The 21,440-nt window shown below is 46.0% G+C and overlaps 1 protein-coding gene across 1 annotated transcript in view; it reads right to left on the bottom strand.

Moving 5' to 3' along the window:
• Positions 1 to 21,440, bottom strand: part of BRIP1 (BRCA1 interacting protein C-terminal helicase 1) — a 124,470-nt gene that overhangs the window by 52,504 nt on the left and 50,526 nt on the right. Inside the window, exons 9-14 of the mRNA XM_032214863.1 lie at positions 21,236 to 21,435; positions 16,387 to 16,519; positions 14,925 to 15,070; positions 14,656 to 14,821; positions 13,299 to 13,439; positions 9,557 to 9,718 (exon numbers count right to left, since the gene is read on the bottom strand). Of these exons, the coding sequence (XP_032070754.1) occupies positions 9,557 to 9,718; positions 13,299 to 13,439; positions 14,656 to 14,821; positions 14,925 to 15,070; positions 16,387 to 16,519; positions 21,236 to 21,435 (948 nt within the window). The remainder of the gene's footprint in view (positions 1 to 9,556; positions 9,719 to 13,298; positions 13,440 to 14,655; positions 14,822 to 14,924; positions 15,071 to 16,386; positions 16,520 to 21,235; positions 21,436 to 21,440) is intronic.

Below are 21,440 nucleotides of genomic sequence, written 5' to 3'. Positions count from 1 at the left end.
AATCTAACTGCTATTGCTACTTTTAGTTCTCAGTTAAGCCAGGCTCCTTCCTGTCTCTGTCTCCTTGTTGCTCACACAGCAAATTTCAGAATCCAACTAGCCCTCATTGGCTGACTTAGTTGCTATGCCCATTCATTGGCTGACCTTGTTACCGTGTGTCAGCTGAATACCATGGATGCTGGTAGGCAGAGGCAGAAATTTTTCTTATTATTATTTTCCTCCCCCAAACCTAAGGTGTGTCTTATACTCCAGAGCGGCTTTTACTCCGAAAACTACGTTAGTTGAGGAGATTCTTTCTATCTTTTTATCCTGGGAAGGGACTACGGTCAGCAGCTGGCGGATATTTTTAAATTTAAAATGAGATGGTTGCGGAGGACATACCGTTTCAATTCCATTCTGAGAAAGAATGGATCAGCAGAGGAAATGTGTGTATCTGTACGACTGTCGACTGCTGTCCAGGTTTAATGTTCTTTTTGTTCAAACGTTGTTTTTTTTTTTTTAAAAAAAAACTGATGTGCTTCTGTCCAAAGCAATAAATGTGAGTTGGGCGGCCTTACAAATTCCACAAACACAGATAATCTATTGTTTCCAGACATGTTCCTAAGCCTCTTGATATCACTGGCCAAAATTCAATGTAAAAATGGCAATGTTTCAGTAAAAGTCTCTTAATAATTATTTTTTAAATATTAGATGGGAAGGTCTCCCACTGTTCTTCTCTTTAGCTCCTCTAAAATGTCCTGAAGCCAGATATTTGTGATTTTCTTTCTTTCCTTCCTTTTTTCTTTCCCCTTCCTTCCTTCTTCTCCTTCTTTCTTCCTTTTTCTTCCGTCTGTGTGTGTGTGTGTGTGTGTGTGTGTGTGTGTGTGTGTGTGTGTATGGAGCAGGGAATTGGAGGTTGTAAGGCTTGAGGCAAGAGATATATAATAAACAGGATGAAAAAAAAATTAGATGAAAAAATAACTAAAAATAAACTAGTGGTTACAGTGGTCTGGTAGTTAAGGCACTAGGCTGGAAACAAGGAGTTCTAGTCCTGCCTTAGGCATGACACCCAGCTGGAGGACTTTGGCCAATCACCAGGAGACTATGAGTTCAAGTCCCACTTAGGCATGAAAGCCGGCTAGGTGACTTTGGACCAAACACCAGGAGATGGTGAGTTCTAGTCCTATCTTAGGCATGAAACCAGTTGGGCGACTTTGAGCCAATCATCAGGAGCTGGTGAATTGTAGTCCTGCCTTAGGCATGACACCCAGCTGGATGACTTTATGCCAATCATCAGGAGATGGTGAGTTCTAGTCCTGCCTTAGGCATGAAAGCCAATTGGGTGACTTGAAGTGAATCATCATGAGACAGGGGATTCTAGTCCTCTCTTAGCTTGAAAACCGGCCGGGTATCCCTGAGCCAATCACCAGGAGCCCCTGAATTCTAGTCCCACCTTAGTCATGAAAGCTGGCTGGGTGACTTTTAGCCAATTATCACGAGACCGGGAATTCTAGTCCCATCTTAGCCGGGTGCCCTTGGGCCAATCATAAAGAGACTCTGAGTTCTAGTCCCACCTTAGTCATGAAAGCTGGCTGGGTGACTTTAGACCAGTCCAACCCATCTCACAAGATTTTTGGTCTAAGGAAAATAGGAGAAGGAAGGAGCATTGTGTATGTTTGTTACCTTGAGCTACTTATAAAATAATAAAAGCAGGATAAAAATCTACTTAAAAACAAAACAAAACAATAACCTATAAAATCGTAGATATTGCCGAAAATAATTGTGCAAGTCTAACAGCCTTCGCTCTAAAATTCTCTTTTTGTTACAGATGTTTAATTTTCTGGACCCAAATAATCTGTTTTTCGGTTTCTTGTCCCAAAGGTGCTTTTTTTTCAAGAGACAACTGGATTGTCTGATTTTTCTTTGAAGATGTTTTGCTTCTCATCCAAGACGTTTCTTCAGCTCTGACTGGATGGTGCGGAATGGAAGGATTTATATTCCTTGCAGACAGAACTGGTCACTTGCATCCATTTAGAGCAGGGATTCCCAATCTTTTCTATACTCCGTACCCCTAGAACGCTTCTGGTATATTTTCGCACCCCTTACAAAAGTAAATAATTATACACATGTAATTATGCATATACACTATAATTTTGAAACTTCTAAACACACATTTTCGCATCCCCTGAACTATCGTCCCACACCCCCAGGGGCTCTGAACAACCCCAGTTGGGAACCCCTGTTTTAGAGCGTTGTTGAGGCCACTTGGAGGTTTATCCGTGTCCTCAGGGTCACCTAAGTGGTGCTCCTGGTTCCTGTAGCCTGCAATTCTTTCCTCTGGAAATCCAATCCTACTCCCACAACCATTCAAAGGCTGTTCATCCCGAATTGCATAGCTAAAAGTCTGTCTTGAGATTCTCAGTCATCCAAGCCACAGTTGTCCCAAAGGTGCTTTTTCTGGAGGCAATGGGACTTTCTTGTTTTTTGTTTTGAAGACATTTCACTTCTCAAACAAGAAGCTTCTTCAACTCTGACTGGATGGTAGGGTGTTCTGACCCCCCCCCCTCTGTCCGGTGATTAACGCCGACACAGGCTTACTGTTAGCCACGCTTTATTCACAGCAATTACTCACAGGCAAGACGTTGGCAGCAACCCAGACTCCCACAGATAAGAGATACAATACACACAAGAGTTTCTCTAGCTTGGTATGAACGGTTGTGTCCTGCAAAAGGTCTCCTCCCAAAGTCTCTTCTTATATACTCTCTTGGGAGGAGCCAAGCCACAACCACCTGAGCTTGATTATCTCTTATGAGTCTGTCTCCATAACTGCTGCCTCCGTTTCTCTGCCCTTCTTTGCCTGGCGTCAGGGACAAACTCCCTTTGATCTTCCCCACTGCTCCAGTGCCTGACATCAAGGGCCAACTCCCTTTGATTTTCCCCACTGCTCCATGCCTCATCGTGGCCAACTAGCCTTTCTGGTCCCTGCTTGGAGTCTGTACCCTGCCCAGGGTCCTCCACATCTTCCAGAGCCGACTCATAGGGTCCCTCGCTATCGGAGTCCATCGGCAGCTCCAACGGCTCCTGCTGGGCCACAACAGTAGGGAATGGAAGGATTTATATTCCTTGCAGACAGCTGGTCAATTGCATCCTTTTAAAGAGTCCTTGAGGCCACTTTGAAGTTTATCTGGATTCATCATGTCTCCTAGCTGCTAGCCTAGACCATAAAATAATAGTTGGAAGAGATCTTGGAGGACTTCTAGTCCAACCCCCTAGACCTGTGATGGCAAAACTATGGCACGCATGCCATTTCTGAGGGCACGCCAGCTTATTTTCAGCCTTGATTTTTGGCCATTTTTCGCCCTTCGGAGGATGGGAAGCCTCCGGAGGACAAAAAATTGCCCAACGCGCAAACCGGAAGTTCGGGAACTGATTTCCGGTTTGTGTGTTGGGCTGTTTTTTGCATGCAGGGGCAGCAGGGGTGTGTGTCACACATACAGGTGGTATGGCGCGCGCGGGGGGCATTAAATTACGGCGATAGGCACGCGAGCGCACTCGATAGTGCACGCGCATGCATGCTTTTGGCACCATGGCGAAAAAGGTTCCCCATCACTGCCCTAGACTATTTCAGAAAGTGGCTGTCCAGTCTCTTCTTAAAAACCTCCAGTGATGGAGCACCCACAACTTCTGGAGGCAACTTCTGTTCTACTGGTTGATTGTTCTCAAGTTGACTCAGCCTTCCATCCTTCCGAGATGGGTAAAATGAGGACCCAGATTGTTGTGGGCAAGAGGCTGACTTTGTAAACCGCTTAGAGGGGGCTGTTAAAAGCACTTTGAAGCGGTATATGAGTGCTACTGCTATTGCTATTCTCACTGTCAGGAAGTTTCTCCTTAATTCCAGCTTGCTTCTCTTCTTGATTAGTTTCCCTCCATTGCTCCTTATCCAAAGCCTTCTGGTGCTTTGGAGAATGAGTTGACCCTTTCCTCTTTGTGGCAGCCTCTCAAATACTGGAATACTGCTATCATTTCCTTTTTTTCTCTAGACTGGCGACACTAAATTCCTGCAAACCTACTGCATATTAATCTCCAAGGTCCCTTGTAACTGTTATTCCGAGATTGGTTCCATGATCCCCGTCAACTTTCCATAAGTCTCTCAAAACTTCATTGGATCAACGGGCGTGGGAGTCACGGGGCAATGTTGAGCCGATGACGTGGCTTCATTGTCTGTAAGATTAGATGTTTTCTCCTTGCCTTTCAGTTATCGACTAAGGGCCTGATTGTTAATTGTTTTCGATATTGCTACCCTGTTTTCCCGAAAATAAGACCTCCCTGGATAATAAGCTGAATAAGCCCTCCCCCGAAAATAAGCCGTCCCCGAAAATATTTACCGTATTTGGAGTATAAGACGCACCTTAGGGAGGAAAATAAGAAGAAAAATTCTCCCTCTGCCTACCAGCATCCATGGTATTCAGCTGACACATGGTAACAAGGTCAGCCAATGAATAGGCAGAACAACTAAGTCAGCCAATGAGGGCTAGTTGGACTCTGAAATTTGCTGGGTGAGCAAGGAGGAGACCAGAAGGAGCCTGGCTTAGCCGAGAACTGAAAGTGAAACTGCTTGTGTTTTGCTTGTATTTACGGCTACTTTGGAAAACCTGATTTTGGTAATGTATTGTATATTATGATGATTATTTTGAATCCTGCTGAATGAGTTACTGTGCTTTCTGAAGGCGATGGCTGCTGCAAACTCTGACCAGCCAGGTCAGCTTCAGCACTTATTGCAGCCTGATTCAGCACAGCTGATTGGCGGGTGGATCGGACTGCCGGAATACCCTCAACCCGCTGTTCCAGGCTGCAAGGATTGCCACACACCATCGCTGCCTCCATGCTTTGCGTTTTTGGCCTCGGGTGGGGGTGGGGTGGGCTACATTCAGTGTATAAGTCGCACCCAAATTTTCACCCTCTTTTTTGGGGGAAAAGGGTGCGTCTTATACTCCAAAAAATACCGTAAACGCCTCCATTTCCTCTGGTTGGTTGCAGCGCAAACAAGACGAGGTGAGGAGGTGAGGCTGGAGGGGGGGGGGGAGGGAGAGGGGACGCTAATGACCACCATAAAAAGAACGGCAGGCCCAGAGACGTACAACACAGCAGCAGCCATGAGGTGATCACACTCGCCGCCTCCTGTACCTCAAAAATAATAAGACCTCCCCAAAAATAAGGCCAAGCGTTTATTTCGGGGGTCAAAAGAAAATAAGGCTCTGTCTTAATTTCGTGGAAACATCGTACTTTGTTGTGAATTGCCCAGAAGCGCAGTCTGTGAGGTGGGCAGCTTTATAAATGATAATTAATTAGACGTCACGAGTGCATCAAATTTGGAATAAGAAAATACAGGTTGTACGATCACAACAGAACCCAAAATTTCCATTTGCTGAGCAAGTCCGTTGCGAATTATATTTTAACCCACTTTACGACCTTTCTTGCCACGGGAGTTAAATGAATCACGGCACTAAGTTGGTAACACAGGCGATAAGTGAATCTAGCTTCCCTACCCACTTTCCTCTTCAGAAGGTTGCAAAGGGGGAGTCACGTGACCCCGGGGACACTGCAACCATCATAAATACGAGTCAGTTGCCAAACTTCAGAATTTTAATCACATAAAACTGGGGGGAGGGGGGAATCCTGCGACGGTCGTTAAGTACGAAAACCAGCCCCAGGTCACTTTTTTCAGTGCCGTTGTCGCTTCAAACGGTCACTAAATGAATTGTTGTAAGTCGAGGACTACCTCTACATGCCGGTTCCCACGTGTCTGAATTTTGATCACTGTGGGGATACTGCAACAGTCGTAAGTGTATGAAAACGGCCATAAGTTACTTTTGTAAGTGTTGTGGGTTGTTGTCACTTCGAAGGGTCGCTGAACGAACGGTTGTAAGCCAAGGATTATCTGCATACCTGGGTACCAGAGGTGGGCTGCTGCGGGTATGGGCGAACCGTTTGTGGCCCGGAGCAGCTGAGAGCGTACCGATATGGTGGCTCTTTTGGCCCACCCGCGCTCTATACCTGTTCTTATGGCAAATGGCAAAGTGCGCCTGCACACACAGCGTGCAGTGTCTGTGAATCCCAACAATCAGCTGGTTGTCTGAGGGCCGGTGGATTGTGCACAGAATGCGCGAGCGCAGGATTAGCGTACCAGTAGTGACAGTGAGAGCAACCCACCACCGCTGGGTAACGGGTTCAAACTTAAGGACAACTCAAGTGAAATTCCAAACTCCCTCGCCGGACACGCCGTCCGTTTTCTTCCCAGCCCACGCAGTCTTCGGCGCTCTCCTACACATGTGCACACGGCAAAAAAAAAAAAAAAACCCACACCCCTATCTGGATATTGTCATTTTATTGTTTCCAATTTTTAAAAAAGAAGGGAGGAAATGGGTCAGCGTCAGACCTAGCTGGGGAAAGCACTGCACTTGCTCAACGTCTGTGCCTTTTACACAGTTCCAGATGTTCAGGCGCATTAATAACGCACGACCTCAAACTCTCTTTTTGAAACCCGAGAACGTGCAAACTGCATTCAAGCCTTTCTGCCCTCATTAATGGTCCCGTTACAAGCCCAGCACTCTGGGAAATGCTTTTTTTGGCCTTTGTTTCAAGCTTGTGATGTTGCCATCGGCTAGTTTTAACAGCCAGCCCTCAAACCCTCATGCTTTTAAAAGCTGGGGAACTCAATGGGCTGCCTTCCCTTTTTATTTTTTAGGGGGAGGAAGAAATTTATTGAAGTCAATTCAGATCACTCTCCTTTCTTCCCTGCACCTGAAACATTCCTGCTCAAGATACCTAATAGGAGAAGTATTCGACCATTTCCCGAGTTGTTTCGGATACCCTTAGGGGCGTGAATATGTTTTTCCAACATAAACTAGAATCAGTAAGGAAATTTAGGGGGGATTTTTTTCCCCCAAACAAGAAGGGGCATAAAAACCTAAAAAATAGAATAGAATAACAAGAGTTGGAAGGGACCTTGGAGGTCTTCTAGTCCAACCTCCTGCCTAGGCAGGAAACCCTATACCGTTTCAGACAAATGGCTATCCAACATCTTCTTAAAGACTTCCAGTGTTGGGGCATTCACAACTTCTGGAGGCAACTTCTGTTCCACGGGTTAATTGTTCTCACTGTCAGGAAATTTCTCCTTAGTTCTAAGTTGCTTCTCTTCTTGATTAGTTTCCACCCATTGCTTCTTGTCCTGCCTTCTGGTGCTTTGGAGAATAGACTGAACCCCCTCTTTTTTGGGGCAACTCCTCAAATATTGGAAGACTGCTATCGCGTCTCCCCAAGTCCTTCTTTTTGTTTTTTCCTAAATTAGTCCTGAATAAAAATTATTCAATAATAAAAATTATTTTCACTATAAGGAAATTCCTCCTTAGTTCGAAATTGTTTCTCTCCTTGATTAGTTTCCACCCATTGCTTCTTGTCCTACCCTCACGTGCACCAATGGCCCAAGAGCACTTTGTAAGCTCACCTTTCTCCAATTCCAGATTGAATTTAAAACAACCGGTTAAATTCTGAGGGTTTTGTGGGCCCTGCTTTCCCGTGGCCCCAACTGACGCAGCCGGGATGAACAATGGCCATTCACCATCTCCCTGGCACGTCATTAATTTTTTTACAGAAATGCGTACGGTTGTATACTTAGCGCTCTGGCCCTTGTCCAAATCAACGTTCAAGGGGAAGAGACGTCACTAAGAACGGTCGACATTTCCCCAACAATAAAGAATGAATAATAATAATAATCTCGGTGTTGGGAGTCTATCGGTACCATGCAACATTCCCATCGCAGCGTCCCTGAGATAGAAAACGATTAAGACTTTTTTCCCCCTGCTCTTGACTTGGGATAGGAGACATATTGAATGAATCATGCCGAGATGCAGGCACCAGCCAAGATGTATTTGAAGAGCAGACGGCTCGGCGACAGGCATCTTAATGACCCCTTATCTTAATCTTGTTTAAAAGCACCTCGGGGGTTTTCTGAGTAATCTTTTCACTTTATAATATTCTCCTTTACGGGGTATGTGTGCTTCTCCAGGCAGCTACCAAATTGGGAGTAAAATGTTTTTATTGCTCGGGTTAATTTATGCCACTGTGCCCATCGGTAAGGCGCGCAAGGGATCAGTGATCATATTTTTAAAAATGGTCACCATTAGAGCTCGCATCGATGGGCTGGCTTAAATCGGGAGACTGAATCGCTCTTTGGATGCCAACGGATGTTACAAGAGGCCACTCTTTTGAAGGAGTAGTAAAAGGATAGGAGATAAAATGGCTGATTTGGAGAACCCCCCGTCTCTTTTGGGAAAAAGAAAGGAAGTTGATGTATATATCCGTTTAGGCATAGACAAAGAGACCTTTACGTAATGAATAGAATAGAGTAGGGTAGGATAGGATAGGATAGGAGCCATGGTGGCACAATGGTTAGGATGCAGTATTGCAGGCTACTTCTGCTGCCAACTGCCAGCAGTTCGATCCTGACGGGCTCAAGGTTGATTCGGCCTTCCATCCTTCCAAGGTCAGTAAAATGAGGACCCAGATAGGAGCAATAGGCTGACTCTGTAAAACCGCTTGGAGAGGGCTGGAAAACACTGTGAAGTGGTATATAAGTCTAAGTGCTAGTGCTATAGATTAAGGGAATAGGGGAGTGGAGTGGGGAGAGGAGAAGAGTTGGAAGCGACCTTGGAGGTCTTCTAGTCGAACCCCCTGCTCAGGCAGGAAACCCTATACCAGTGATGGCGAACCTTTTTTGGCTCGCGTATCAAAAGCAGGGGGGAGGGGGGAGAGCACAGGGGGGGTCGTACACAGGCATGCCACACACATAATGCAATGTGCATGACTCCAGTGCGCATCACCAGCGCTCCCCCCCATTTTTGGCTTTATGGGAGCCCGGGGAGGGCAAAAACAGCCTTCCCTGCCCGCCCACCCCCCCCTCCGGAGGCTTCAGGAGCTTCCCTGAAGCCTCCAGACCGCAAAAAAAAAAGGCCCTATGGGCAAACTGGAAGTTTGGGAACGGACTTCTGGTTTGCTTGTAGGGCCGGTTTTAGCCCTCTGGAGCCTTCAGGAGGCTTCCCTGAAGGCTCTGGAGGGCAAAAAAACGACCCTACGAGCAAACCGGAAGTCACTTCCAGTTTGTCCGTAGGGTCGTTTTTAGTCCTCCGGAGCCTTCAGGAACCTTCAGGGAATTTCTCCTTAGTTTTAAGTTGCTTCTCTCCTTGATTAGTTTCCATCTGTTGCTTCTTCTCCTGCCTTCAGGTGCCTTGGAAAATAGTTTGACTCCTTCTTCTTTGGGGCAGCCCCTGAGATATCGGAACACTGCTATCATGTAACCCCTGGTCCTTCTTTTCATTAAACTAGACATTCCCAATTCCAGCAACTGTTCTATGTTTTAGCTTCCAGTCCCCTAATCATCTTTGTACAAGGGTACCTCGGTACTCATGGTTAATTGGCTCCGGGAGGTGCGATGACTTTGACATAAGCAGAAGAGTAAAACATACAAAGACACACACACACACACACATACTCCTCTATAGAAAAGAGTGGTGGGCTTTACCTTGTAAGAGGGCAAAAAACACAAAACCCCATGTCGCACCGTCTGACAGACCGACAGCAGGAGTTCGCCGACTTCATCTTGAAACTCAAACGTTTCTGTATGTTGAAAAGTTGCCCGTAACTGCCGGCGTTTCGGACCTGCTCCAATGGTGCCAATCCAGACCTGTTGGGATATGGAATTGGGCATTGGTAAGTAAGCTTATTCAGGAATAAAATTTTCAAGATGAGCCAAATAGCAAATTGTCGGAGTTTGTTGCAGAAAAAAATCAAATCCAGAAAGCACACACAGATAACTGATTCAGCTGGATTCATTAACTTCTTTATATATATGATAACAGATGAATAAATGTACAATACCAATAATAGATTCTTTCAACGTGGCAAAAGTTACAAGCAGAAAACAAGCAGGAGAGAATAGTTGGCCTCGTTTCAGAGTTTAGAGCAGACAGAGTCTTAAGCTTCTGTTTCAATTCTTTGCACCGACTAAGCTCTGTTTCAGCTCCCATTGGCTGACTTAGTTGCTATGCCTATTCATTGGCTGACCTTGCTCCCATGTCTCTCCCGGTCATGAATATTCTAACACAAACAAAACAGGATTTAAAAGGAGATGATGCATCTCATCCAATAAAGTACAGATAGCCCTTGACTTACAACGAGTGGTGCAGTAGCCTAGAGGGGGAGCTGAGAATATATCTGCTGAACAAAACTTCTCATTGGCAACAGGTAGGGCATCCGGCCAGTAAACACTCAGGCTCCATTCAGTTGCCCAGACTCCACCCCGCAAGGGATTATGGGGTCGTTAAAAGAGGATGATGATGAAAAAGAGTCCTTGACTTACAACAGTTCATTAGTGGCTGTTCGAAATTACAACAGCACTGAAAAAACTGTCAATTTTTCCACACTTACGACCATTGCATTAGCTCCACGGCCACGTGACCAAACTTCAGACACTTGGCAACTGACTCATATTTATGACGGCTGCTGTGTCCCGGAGTTATGCGATCCCCTTTTGCAACCTTCAGACAAGCCAAGTCAATGAGGGAGTCAGATTCACTTAACAAACATTTAACTAACTTAACAACTGCAGTGATTCCCTTAACAACGGTGGCAAAAAAGGTCGTAAAATGGGATAAAAGTCACTTAGAAAATGTCTCACTTAGCAACAAAATTTTGGGGCTCAATTGTGGTCGTAGGTCGAGGACTATCTATGCCCTTAGTGCTCGACTTACAACTGTTAATTGCGCCCAGAATTATGATTGCAAAGTCATGCTGGTCATGAAGTGGGTCACCATGTGACGTTGCTAATTTTTACAACCATTTTTTTTTTTTGCAACAGCCATTAAGCAATCTGCAATGGGCTTTTTTTTTTTTTTTTTTGCTGGAAATCAGAAGGAAAAGCCAATTTCTGACAAAAATGCAGGACATTGCAAACAGCTGTAAATGCAAGCTGATTGCTCAGTACCTTAAAATGTGATCACATGACCACACTGAGGGAGTGGGGAGGGGAAAGAGCAGACCACCAGAACTTTAAATCCCGAACATAAGAAGCATGGGGGGGAGGTCCATATAATTTCGAGCAGTCGCTAAACGACCTGTTGTAAGTTGTACTTTGAAAAAAATAAAATCTTAACATCCAAGTATTCCTTGCGTTCTTAACATCAGAAGGAATCGGCTGCTGACGTATAGCCTTTATTGTCATTGTACATCATGTACATCATGCATGGAGCCCACACTGCATATCAGACATAAATACAACCCGATGTGTCCAGAGATATTTCACGCCAAGAGTCCTCCACTCCTCTGCTCGCAACAAAACCGCTTATGCCACCAGGCTTGAAATTTTGGGCTAAAACAATTTAGAACTTCACCACCTTCGATCCAAGCTAAGTGTAGTACGTAAAATTATCCGCTACAATGTCCTACCTGTCAATGAATACTTCAGCTTCAACCGCAACAACACACAAGCTCACAATAGAAGCAAACCTATGGTTAATTGCTCCAAACTCAACTTCAGCAACAGAGTGGTCAACACCTGGAATGCTCTACCTGACTCTGTGTTTTCTTCCCCAAACCCCCACAACTTTAACCTTAGAGTCTCTACTGTTGTCCTCACCCCATTTCTATGAAGGTCTTTAAGGGGCGTGCATAAGCGCACCAACGTGCCTACTGTCCCTGTCCTTAAACCAACAAAATTGGTTTTAGCTTCACTGGTGCAATGCAATCCATGACAAAAAACATAAATAGCGTAAAGAATAATCCCCATGCAAGTAATTGGGAAAAAGAAAGAAAAAGAAAAACCAGTCATACGTTTCCGCATGTGCGTGCAGTGGTTGTGTTTAAGAGTCTGACAGCCCAAGGATCAGGGGTGAAATCCTCCCAGTTTGACCTGGTTTGATTGTCATTGGTTCTGCGAACTGGTAGTTTAAAAAAAAAAAAAAAAAAAAAGCTCCAGAGGATCGTACAGCTCAGCAGTGAGCCATGCAATGGTGGCGCCAAGGTGGCGCAGTGGTTAAATGCAGCACTGCAGGCTACTGCTAGATCAGCAGGTCAGCGGTTCAAATCTCACCGGCTCAGGGTTGACTCAGCCTTCCAACCTTCCGAGGTGGGTAAAATGAGGACCCAGATTGTTGGGGGCAATATGCTGACTCTCTGTAAACCGCTTAGAGAGGCCTGAAAGGCCTATGAAGCGGTATATAAGTCTACTGCTATTGCAATTGCCGAAAGCTTTCTCTCCGCTTTTTAAAGCATTTTAAACCGGTGCGGGCAAACAGGCGGGAAAAAAAATGCTTTAAAAAGCAGCGAGGGGGGGGGGAGAGTTTCTGATGATCGCACGGATCAGCTGTGAGCCGCACAATCGTCGGAAGCTCTTTTTTTCACTTTTTAAAGCATTTTTTTCCTGCCTATTCACCCGAACCGGCAGAAAAAAAAATTGTTTAAAAAGTTGGCCATGCCCACCCAGTCACATGACACCCCCACCACCAAGCCACGCCCACAGAACCAGTGACAACTTTTTTTTAGATTTCACCACTGTCAAGGATAGAAATTATTTTTAAACCTATTTGTTTGGCTGGCTATCCTTCGAAGTCTTCTGCCTGATGGTAGAAGTGCGAAGAGACCCTGACCTTACCTGAGAATTTCTTTTTTTTTTAATGTAATAATTTTTATTGAATGTTTTAATATTTAAAAACAGTAAAAAAGACACAACAAGAAAAAAACAAAACAAAACACAGAACATACATAATAATATACAGTAATTTTACAGCTTTCTATATCGGCTTGCTTGCTTAGCTTTTATAGTTCTCCCTCCTATATTACCTTCCTATTGCCTTAACCATGTCCTATAATGTAGCAAATGTAGTATTAACACTTAGAATAATATTCATTATTTGTATCGCCATATATTTATATTCCCTATTTTCTGTTTTGGCTTCTGATTTCTAGCCACTTATACATTTTATTCCATACTTTATAGAAGTCCGATTCTTCTCTTTCTTTTAGTTCTATTGTCATTTTGTCCATTTCTGCACATTCAAGTATTTTCCTGATTATATTTTCATCTGAGGGTGTATGGGTTTTTCCCCAGTTTTGTGCGAAAGCAATCCTGGCTGCAGTGAGTATGTGTATGATTATTTATTGAGATTGTTTATCCGTTTTTTGATCTAGTAGTTCCTAATTAAAATGCTTCTGGTGTGAGTTCTATTTTTTGCTCAGTAATTTCTTCCAACCATTTCCGAATTTTGTACCTGAGAATTTCTAATGACATGGTTCGCTTCAAGCTGAATGGAAAAGTTCACCCCGAGCTCGGATGAAAAGGAATCCATGGGAGAAAGCGTTCCCGAGGTTAAAACGATGGATCGGACCATGCTGCTTAAATCGGAAAAGGCCTGCAGAGAATAAACAAGAGGAAAACATTTAAAGGGGTGTGTGGCTTTCATCTTTAAATCCCCAAAACGTGGCAATAGGTCCATGATGGCGAACCTATGGCATGCATGCCAGAGGTGGCACACAGCGCCTTCCCTGATGGCACGCGAGCTGTCGCCCCAGTTCAGCTCTGCTGCGCATGCACACGTGCCTCCCGCTGACCAACTGGTCTTTAGGTCTCTGCCATGCATGCGCGGGTGGAGGGGGCACGTGAGGGGGCGCAAAGGCATACACGGGGCAGGACACCTGTGGGGGGATGCACACATGCAGGGGGCCCCTGCGTGTGCATGCGTGGGGGACGAGGGGCCTGAGGGGGGCCTGTGTGCACATGTGAGGGGGCGTGGCATGTACAGGGGGTGCACACCCATGTACTGGGGGCAGGCTGCATGTGCAGGGGCACACACACATTTTGAGGGTTGGGCATGCGCATTCACGCACGCATTGGCCACTCAGTCTGGAAAAGGTTAGCCATCATTGTTATAGGTAGTTCTCAACTTACTACCGTCGAGGGCAGAATTTTCATTGTTAAACAAGGCAGTTGTCCCCAAAGGTGTTTTTTTTTTCAGGAGGCAACTGGGCTTTCTTGTTTTTTTTTCGTTCGAAGACGTTTTGCTTCTCATCTGAGAAGCTTCTTCAGCTCTTTTTCAACTCTGACTATCAGAGCTGAAGAAGCTTCAATACAATATAATACAATACAATACAATACAATACAATAGCAGAGTTGGAAGGGACCTTAGAGGTCTTCTAGTCCAACCCCCTGCCTAGGCAGGAAACCCTATACTGTTCTATACAAATGGCTATCCAACATCTTCTTAATGACTTCCTTTGTTGGGGCATTCACAACTTCTGGGGGCAACTTCTGTTCCACTGATGAATTGTTCTCACTGTCAGGAAATTCCTCCTCAGTTCTAAGTTGCTTCTCTCGTTGATTAGTTTCCACCCATTGCTTCTTATCCTACCCTCAGGTGCCTTGGAGAATAGTTTGACTCCCTCTTCTTTGTGGCAGCCCCTGAGATATTGGAAGACTGCTATCTTGTTTCCCTTAGTCCTTCTCGCCTGACATTATGCTAGCAAAGGCTAACATGGCCCTTGCCTTCCATTCAGCCAATCCTGTAGTATTTGAAGCCAAGGGTTGCTGATAGGTTAGTCTCTAAAAGCATAGATGTTATCACATCTTACCACAGCTGGATTCAAGCACCAGAAGTTGAGGCTGTTCACGGCCGTTTTGTGTCGCATTTTTTTCCGGGGACGGGCCAAGAAACCGTTCATATCCAGTGTGTCAGGTGGATTTTCATTTATCCAGGTGAAGGTTTGCTGCAGGGCGATTCGGTAATCGTCAGCAAACCTACGGAGAAACAAACTGAAAATGTAGTTAAATCATCAAAATATCTGTGAATATAAGGACCACAATTGGAGAAAAAAAGAATGGCAGTGAAAGCTTTACTGACCTGTGGTTTTCTTTGAACATATACTGGATGACCATAAAGAGCCCTTTTAGGATAACTTGAGTTGAAGGACTTATAACTGGAACAGAAACCACTTTTTCAAACCCAGGCAACTTTTCTTCCTTTTCGAGCACGGCATGAAGATGTTTCTAGAAAAGGCCAAAACAGTTGCCACAAAGAAGAGGGAGTCAAGCTATTCTCCAAAGCACCAGCTTCGTGCTTGTGCGAGTAAGGCGTGGTCGGAACTGTCGTCGTTCTATAAATCTTGGTGGGGTGTGTGGAGTGCTGGATTTGTTGCTGTAAGTGGGATGATTGGCTGTGTAGTTGCATCCTGATTGGTAGATGGAGTTGATGTTTGTAGATTGGTCGGCTGTTTCGTCCACACAGGATGATACGAAACAGCAACAAAGCCAGCACTCCACACACCCCCACCAAGATTTATAGAAAGACAATCTCAATCTTACACGGGAAAAGACCCGAATACAAGACCAGCATGTGTTTGTGTGTGTGTGTGTGTGTGTGTGTGTGTTCCAGCATAACTCTGGAATGCCTTCAGCAATTTCAACCAAACTTGGTACATAGATGACTTACACTCTGGAAATCGATAGTGGGGTGGGGGGGAGAGACAATCCTAACATCCCTTGGGGAGGGGGGTGTTTTGTTAAGATACAACCTGTTGTGCCTTAAAATGGCTTCTACCGTACTGCCTTAAAATGGCTTCTACTGTGCAGCGCTATGGAGTTGCCATGTCACAGTATTCCACAAGGGGTCTCCCCTCTGGTAAGGGGGAAAATCCAACATCAGAAATTGCGGCGATGTTCATGGAAGGAGGGTTGGGATAAATAAATACCTGGGCAGCACCGGCTTATCAGCTAGGTTGTAAAAAATAAAAACGGTGGGATGCAAAGAAATAAGATAAATAAACAAAATAAACCCTGAGTCATTAGGTGACTACAGAGCAAAATCCAAATAATATAAGAACATTGGGTAAGTTTGTTTTAGCCAGATGAATGTTAATACAAGTAGCCCTCGACTTACGACCACAATTGAGCCCCACATTTCTGTTGTTAAGTGAGACATTTGCTAAGTTTTCTTTCCTTGCCACAGCTGTTAAATGAATCACTGCAGTTGATAAGTTAATAACCTGGTTGTTAAGCGAATCAGGCTTCTCCAGAAGGTCGCAGAAGGTGATCACATGACCCCGGGATACAGCGACCGTTGTAAGTACATGCCAGTGGCCAAGCATCTGAATTTTGATCACGGAATCGCGAGGATGCTGCAAAGGTTGTAACTACGAAACAGGGTCACATCGCACTTTTCAGTGCCGTTGTAACTTTGAACGGTCGCTAAACGAACCATTGAAAGTCAAGGGCCACCTGTGTGATATTTTTTACCGTTGAGTTCCAAACGGTTTTGGAAATGGCATCTTTCAAACTGATTTTCATGTATGGTTAAAAATTCCTACCTGTAAAATGGGAAGCGTAGCATCCGTTATTCCCATTTCATGGAAATTAGCCACCATCTGACTTCCGCTCCAGACTTTACTTGAGGTCTCGTAACCGCTCTGGATCAGCTGACCGCAGGCGCCCCTTAACCAACTGCAAAACAACAGGCAATTTTGGTGTTTATTTTTGTTTACAGAGGACCGTTAATTAATTCTCCCACTTATGATCGCCGCAACCTTAAAATGGCCACGTGATCAAAACTTGGACACTTGGCAACTGGTGCATATTTATTATGTGTTCTGACCGAGGCTTCCCCAGAAAGCACGAGGCAGATACCTGGTCCCGACAAAACCCCTTTTATTAAATGTGAATTCCTCCCATTTACATTCAGCAAAGGCCTGGCAAACAGTCTTTCAAAGGTGAAGTTAGGACCACAGATCTTATCTATCTTGGAAAGCTGCCATGTAAATGTTTTCCAAATGAAGTGCTGTGTAAGGAAAGATTTGGCACAGAGTCTCTGAGATTCATGGACAGATCTTCACACTCCTGAAATCAATCTAATGACTGAATGAACGAATTGTTTCCTGCAAAAGCCCACTCCCCTTTCGTTCCTCTTTTATTTCCTATGGGAGGGGCCAATCACCTTCCACCTGTGGCTTTACTCCCACGTTGACCCTGATTTCTGACTTGCTCTTTTCTTCTGGCAGATCTGCGCATGCGCACCCTGGGAACAGGCTCCAGCTGTTCCTCTGCCTCACTGTTGTCTAGCTCCGAAGGCAGCTGAGAACTGGCAGATGGCCTCGGCCCGCTCTCTGCCTCCGACACAGAGCCCTCATCAGAGCCTGTTTTTACTGGCCAGATGCCTTTCCTGTCTCCAATGCGGAGCAGATAAATTCTCATGGTGCCCAGAGAGAGAAATATCTGCCTCTACCTAGGATCAAACTCACAGCCTCTGGATTGGAATAAAATCATCCCAAAAGAAGAAAAAAAAAATTGAAGCTCTGGATCTGCACCAAATATTCCTATCAGCAGTTTCGTTCATGCTCCTAGGGAGAAAGAGCCATCGAGATAATGATTGTTGAAGAAGAGCAGCTTTCAACCATCTCATCCTCACTTGAGATAAAAGATGCATTTCAGAGAAACTGAGGTTTTTTTCCTCCCCAACATTGCTAGTCTCTAGATTCGTGATGGAGAACCTATGGCATGAGTTCTGACCCCCCTCCGTCCGGTGATTAACACCAACACAGACTTAGTAGTTTGCCACTCTTTATTTACAGCAATTACAATCCTGTTGGCTGAAAGCCCAAACACGACACACAGGTAAGAAGTTGGCAGCAACCCAGAGTCCAACAGACAATGCAGACAAGAGCTTCTCCAGATTGTTACAAACGGTTGTGTCCTGCAAAAGGACTCCTCCCAAAGTCTCTTCTTATTACTCTCTTGGGAGGGGCCAAGCCACAACCATCTGGGCGTGATTATCTCTTTTGGGTCTTTTTCCGTAGCTGCTGTTTCCGTTTTTTCACCCGTCTGTCTGGCATCAGGGACAAACTCCCTTTGATCCTCCCCACTGCTCCATGCCTCAGGCGCCTCCTGGTGGCCAACCAGCCTCTCTGGTCCCTGCTCTGAGTCTGAACCCTGCCCAGGGTCCTCCACACCTTCCATAGCAGACTCCGAGGGTTCCTCGCTATCGGAGTCCATCAGCAGCTCAAATGGATCCTGATGGGCCACAACAGGCACATATGCCGGAAGTGGCACATAGAGCTATCTCTCCAGCACACGAGCCATTGCCACTTGCTCTTCCAGGTTCTGGCGTGTCAGCCAGCCGTTTTCACACATGCAGGAGTGCTGGAAACCGGGAGAGCAGACACCTGGTGTGTATGCGCGTGCTGGGAAGATTATCTTCTGGTTTCCAGTGTGCACATGCGCACCAGCCACCTGGTCTTCTGGTTTCTGAAAGATCATCTTCCCGGTAAGCGCATATGCACCAGGCAGTTGCTCTTCCACTTCCCGGTGCTCCTGCGCACGTGAAGACCAGCTGTGTGGCGCACCGGAACACGGAAGAACAATGGCCGCCTGGGATGCTGGTGTAAAGTACCCTAACGATGCCTGCTTCATAATAAGCGACCCGATATTGTAATACAAAAAGCAGTGATTTATTAACAGCTTCATTAGGCGTTCCTCGTTAGGCATTTCTTATTCGCAGCCATCTTTTTGGCTCTCTTTATCTGCTTTTGAACTTTGCCTGTGTTTCTGTCCTCCCTTCAGTCTGTCATAAATCACGTTATCCAATAGCTTCATTCATCTCAACCCAGCTACTGTAATCTGCTCCGTCGACACTCTGCATGGAATGTCAACACAGAGAGTTGACATCTGGAGCAGCCAGGTGGAGGAGGTGCTGTCGGGGAGACGAGCTGCTCCAGGAGGACCAGAGGAAAGTGTAGCTCCTCACGCATGGAAACGCCACTGAGGGACCGGCTCGCTGGCGGGGCAATGGCTGCGCGGCTTGGCCCGTCGCTCCTGCCCCTTGCCCTGAGGCTGCTGCGGCTACTCTTCTGGGGCGGTGGGGCTGAGCAGGAGCTGAGTCCACGTGGGAGAAATGTCTGTCCACCGCTGTGGTAAGACGTGTGCTGGCCGGGAAGCGGTCGCGCTCCCTTGGCAGAAGTGGCAGGAGAGGGGACCTGCGCTAGCTTGTTCATTTTTTTTTTTTTTTAGTCATTTTATTAAGATTTATAGGCCGCCCTTTTCCCTGAGGGGACTCAGGGCGGCTTACAATCACAGGGAAGGGGGTGCAATATCAAAAGACAAACAATGTGCGAACAAAAGAAAATAATAAAACACAACTTTCATTCAACAATCAACACTCGGGCGGGTAAATTGGAAACCTATCCCCAGGCCTGATGGGAGAGCCAGGTCTTGAGGGCTGCGCGGAAGGTCTGGATGGTGGTGAGGGTACGGATCTCGACGGGGAGGTCGTTCCACAGGGTCGGAGCTGCAACAGAAAAGGCTCTCCTCCGTGTAGTCGCCAGTCGACATTGACTGGCGGATGGGATTCGGAGGAGGCCCAGTCTGTGCGATCTAATCGGTCGGAGGGAGGTAATCGGCAGAAGGCGGTCTCTCAAGTACCCAGTTCTTGGTGGCGGGCTGGAGCGCATCTGCTTCAATGACACTCTTCTGGGTTCTGGCACGTGTATGTGCACTGGCCAGCTGGTCTTCATGCATGCATGCATGCATGCACGCCAGACACCAGAAGACCGGGGGGGCGCCAGTTACTGGCACGCATGTGCTCAGTGCCGAAAAGGTTTGCCAACACTGCTCTATACCAAAATCCCGGGAAGGAAAGGAGGGTCTGTGCCCGAACAACAGGTGACCTGAGGGGCCCAAGTTCAAAACAAGAGCTGTCACAAGTATAAGACTAACACTCAAACAGGAATGGGCAGAGTTCACAGCTTTTGTGTTTACATCCTGAAAGATTGTCATCATCAGCACCATTCTCGGCAAGACCATTTTCAGCAGGCACGAGACATATGTGAAAACAAGGAAACAGTCTTAATAATAAACTCATCAAAGAATATTTATTTATTATTTGTTTATTTATTTATTTATTTCCCGCCTTTATGGTTTCTTTTTCTAAAGAACTCAAGGCAGCAAATGTATCTAACACTCCTTCCTTCTATCCTCCCCACACCAATGACCCTTGAGGTGGGTTGTGGGGAGTGGGATGGGCCCAAAGTCACCCAGCTGGCTTTCATACCTAAGGTGGAACTAGAACTCAGTCACCTGGTCATTGATGAAAAGTCACCCAGCCAACTTTCATGGCTAGGGTGGGACTAGAACTCACCATCCCCTAGTGAATGGACCAAAGTCGTCCAAATGGCTTTCATGCCTAAGGCAGAACTACAAATCACAATTTCATGGCTATTGGCCAAAAGTCACCCAGCTGGCTTCCATGCCTAAGGTGGGACTAGAACTCACAGTCGACTGGTTAATGCCAAAAGTTATTTTGACCTAGGCTTCCTGATACAGTAAAATGCACATGGTTAAGTCCAAAACCCCTCTTTTTATTTCAAAGGCTGTGAATTATATTCATTCACAGCCCGTAATGAGTCCCAAATAGTAGTAAAGAGTTCTACAGCAGGCTGCCAAAGTCCTTCGGGATAAGGCTGATGAGCACCCACCTTTATCTTCTTTGAAAATTGCTGCCAAAGACTTAATTGGCAATTAGCTTGGCAAGGCCACGTGGAGCAAAGAGTCAAAACGGAGCTTCAGAAGGTAAACTGACCAGTATGAACCAAGTTGCTTCCTGTAAAGGCTCATGTGCCTTTGCTCCTCCTTTATGTCCTATAGGAGGGGCCAATCACCTCCAAACCTTACTCCTGAGTCATCCCTACTGTTTTAACTGTTCTTGCCTTCTGGCAGCTCTGCGCTTGCACGCACTGGGAACAGGGGGAGCCTGTTCCTCTGCCTCGCTGCTGTCCGACTCTGGAGGCTCCGGAGGCAGTACATAACTCCCAGATGGCCTTGGCCCCATCTCTGCCTCCGATGCAGAGCCCTTGTCCAAGCCTTCGCCAGACTCCATGACTGGCCCCTGTTCCTCCCTGACCTCCTCACTGTCCGACTCTGCTGCCAGCTCCGCAGGCTGCCAGTGGACCACAACAAAAGACACCCAGATAACTTTCATGCCTAGGGTGGGACTAGAATTCACCGTCCCCTGGTGATTGGACCAAAGTCGCCCAGGTGGCTTTCATGCCTAAGGCGACTAGAACTCATTTATTTACTAAGTAAATTTAGATGACCACCAGTAGCACAACCACTTCCGCCTCAAAGTCCAGAAGCTCATTTTCACTGCACTGCTTAGTGGTCTTCACTTACTTTGTCAGACTGTAGCACACAGCACGCAAGGGCTTGTGGTCGTTCGGTCTAATGTGGCTATTCACCATGGTGTCCAGCTCCTCTTGAGCCAATCTGAGCTGTTCTTCCGTCACGCTGTAGCTGGCTGACTCCCGGGCACAGTCCTCGATATTATGAGCCTCGTCTAAAATCAACACCTGGTCTTTCAACTCAATTTCCATCTGCA

The sequence above is a fragment of the Thamnophis elegans genome, chromosome 4 (assembly GCF_009769535.1).
Source record: "Thamnophis elegans isolate rThaEle1 chromosome 4, rThaEle1.pri, whole genome shotgun sequence".
NCBI classification, from domain to species: Eukaryota; Metazoa; Chordata; class Lepidosauria; order Squamata; family Colubridae; genus Thamnophis; species Thamnophis elegans.
Note: the sequence above shows the minus strand (reverse complement) of the source record. Positions and strands in the feature narration are given on the sequence as shown.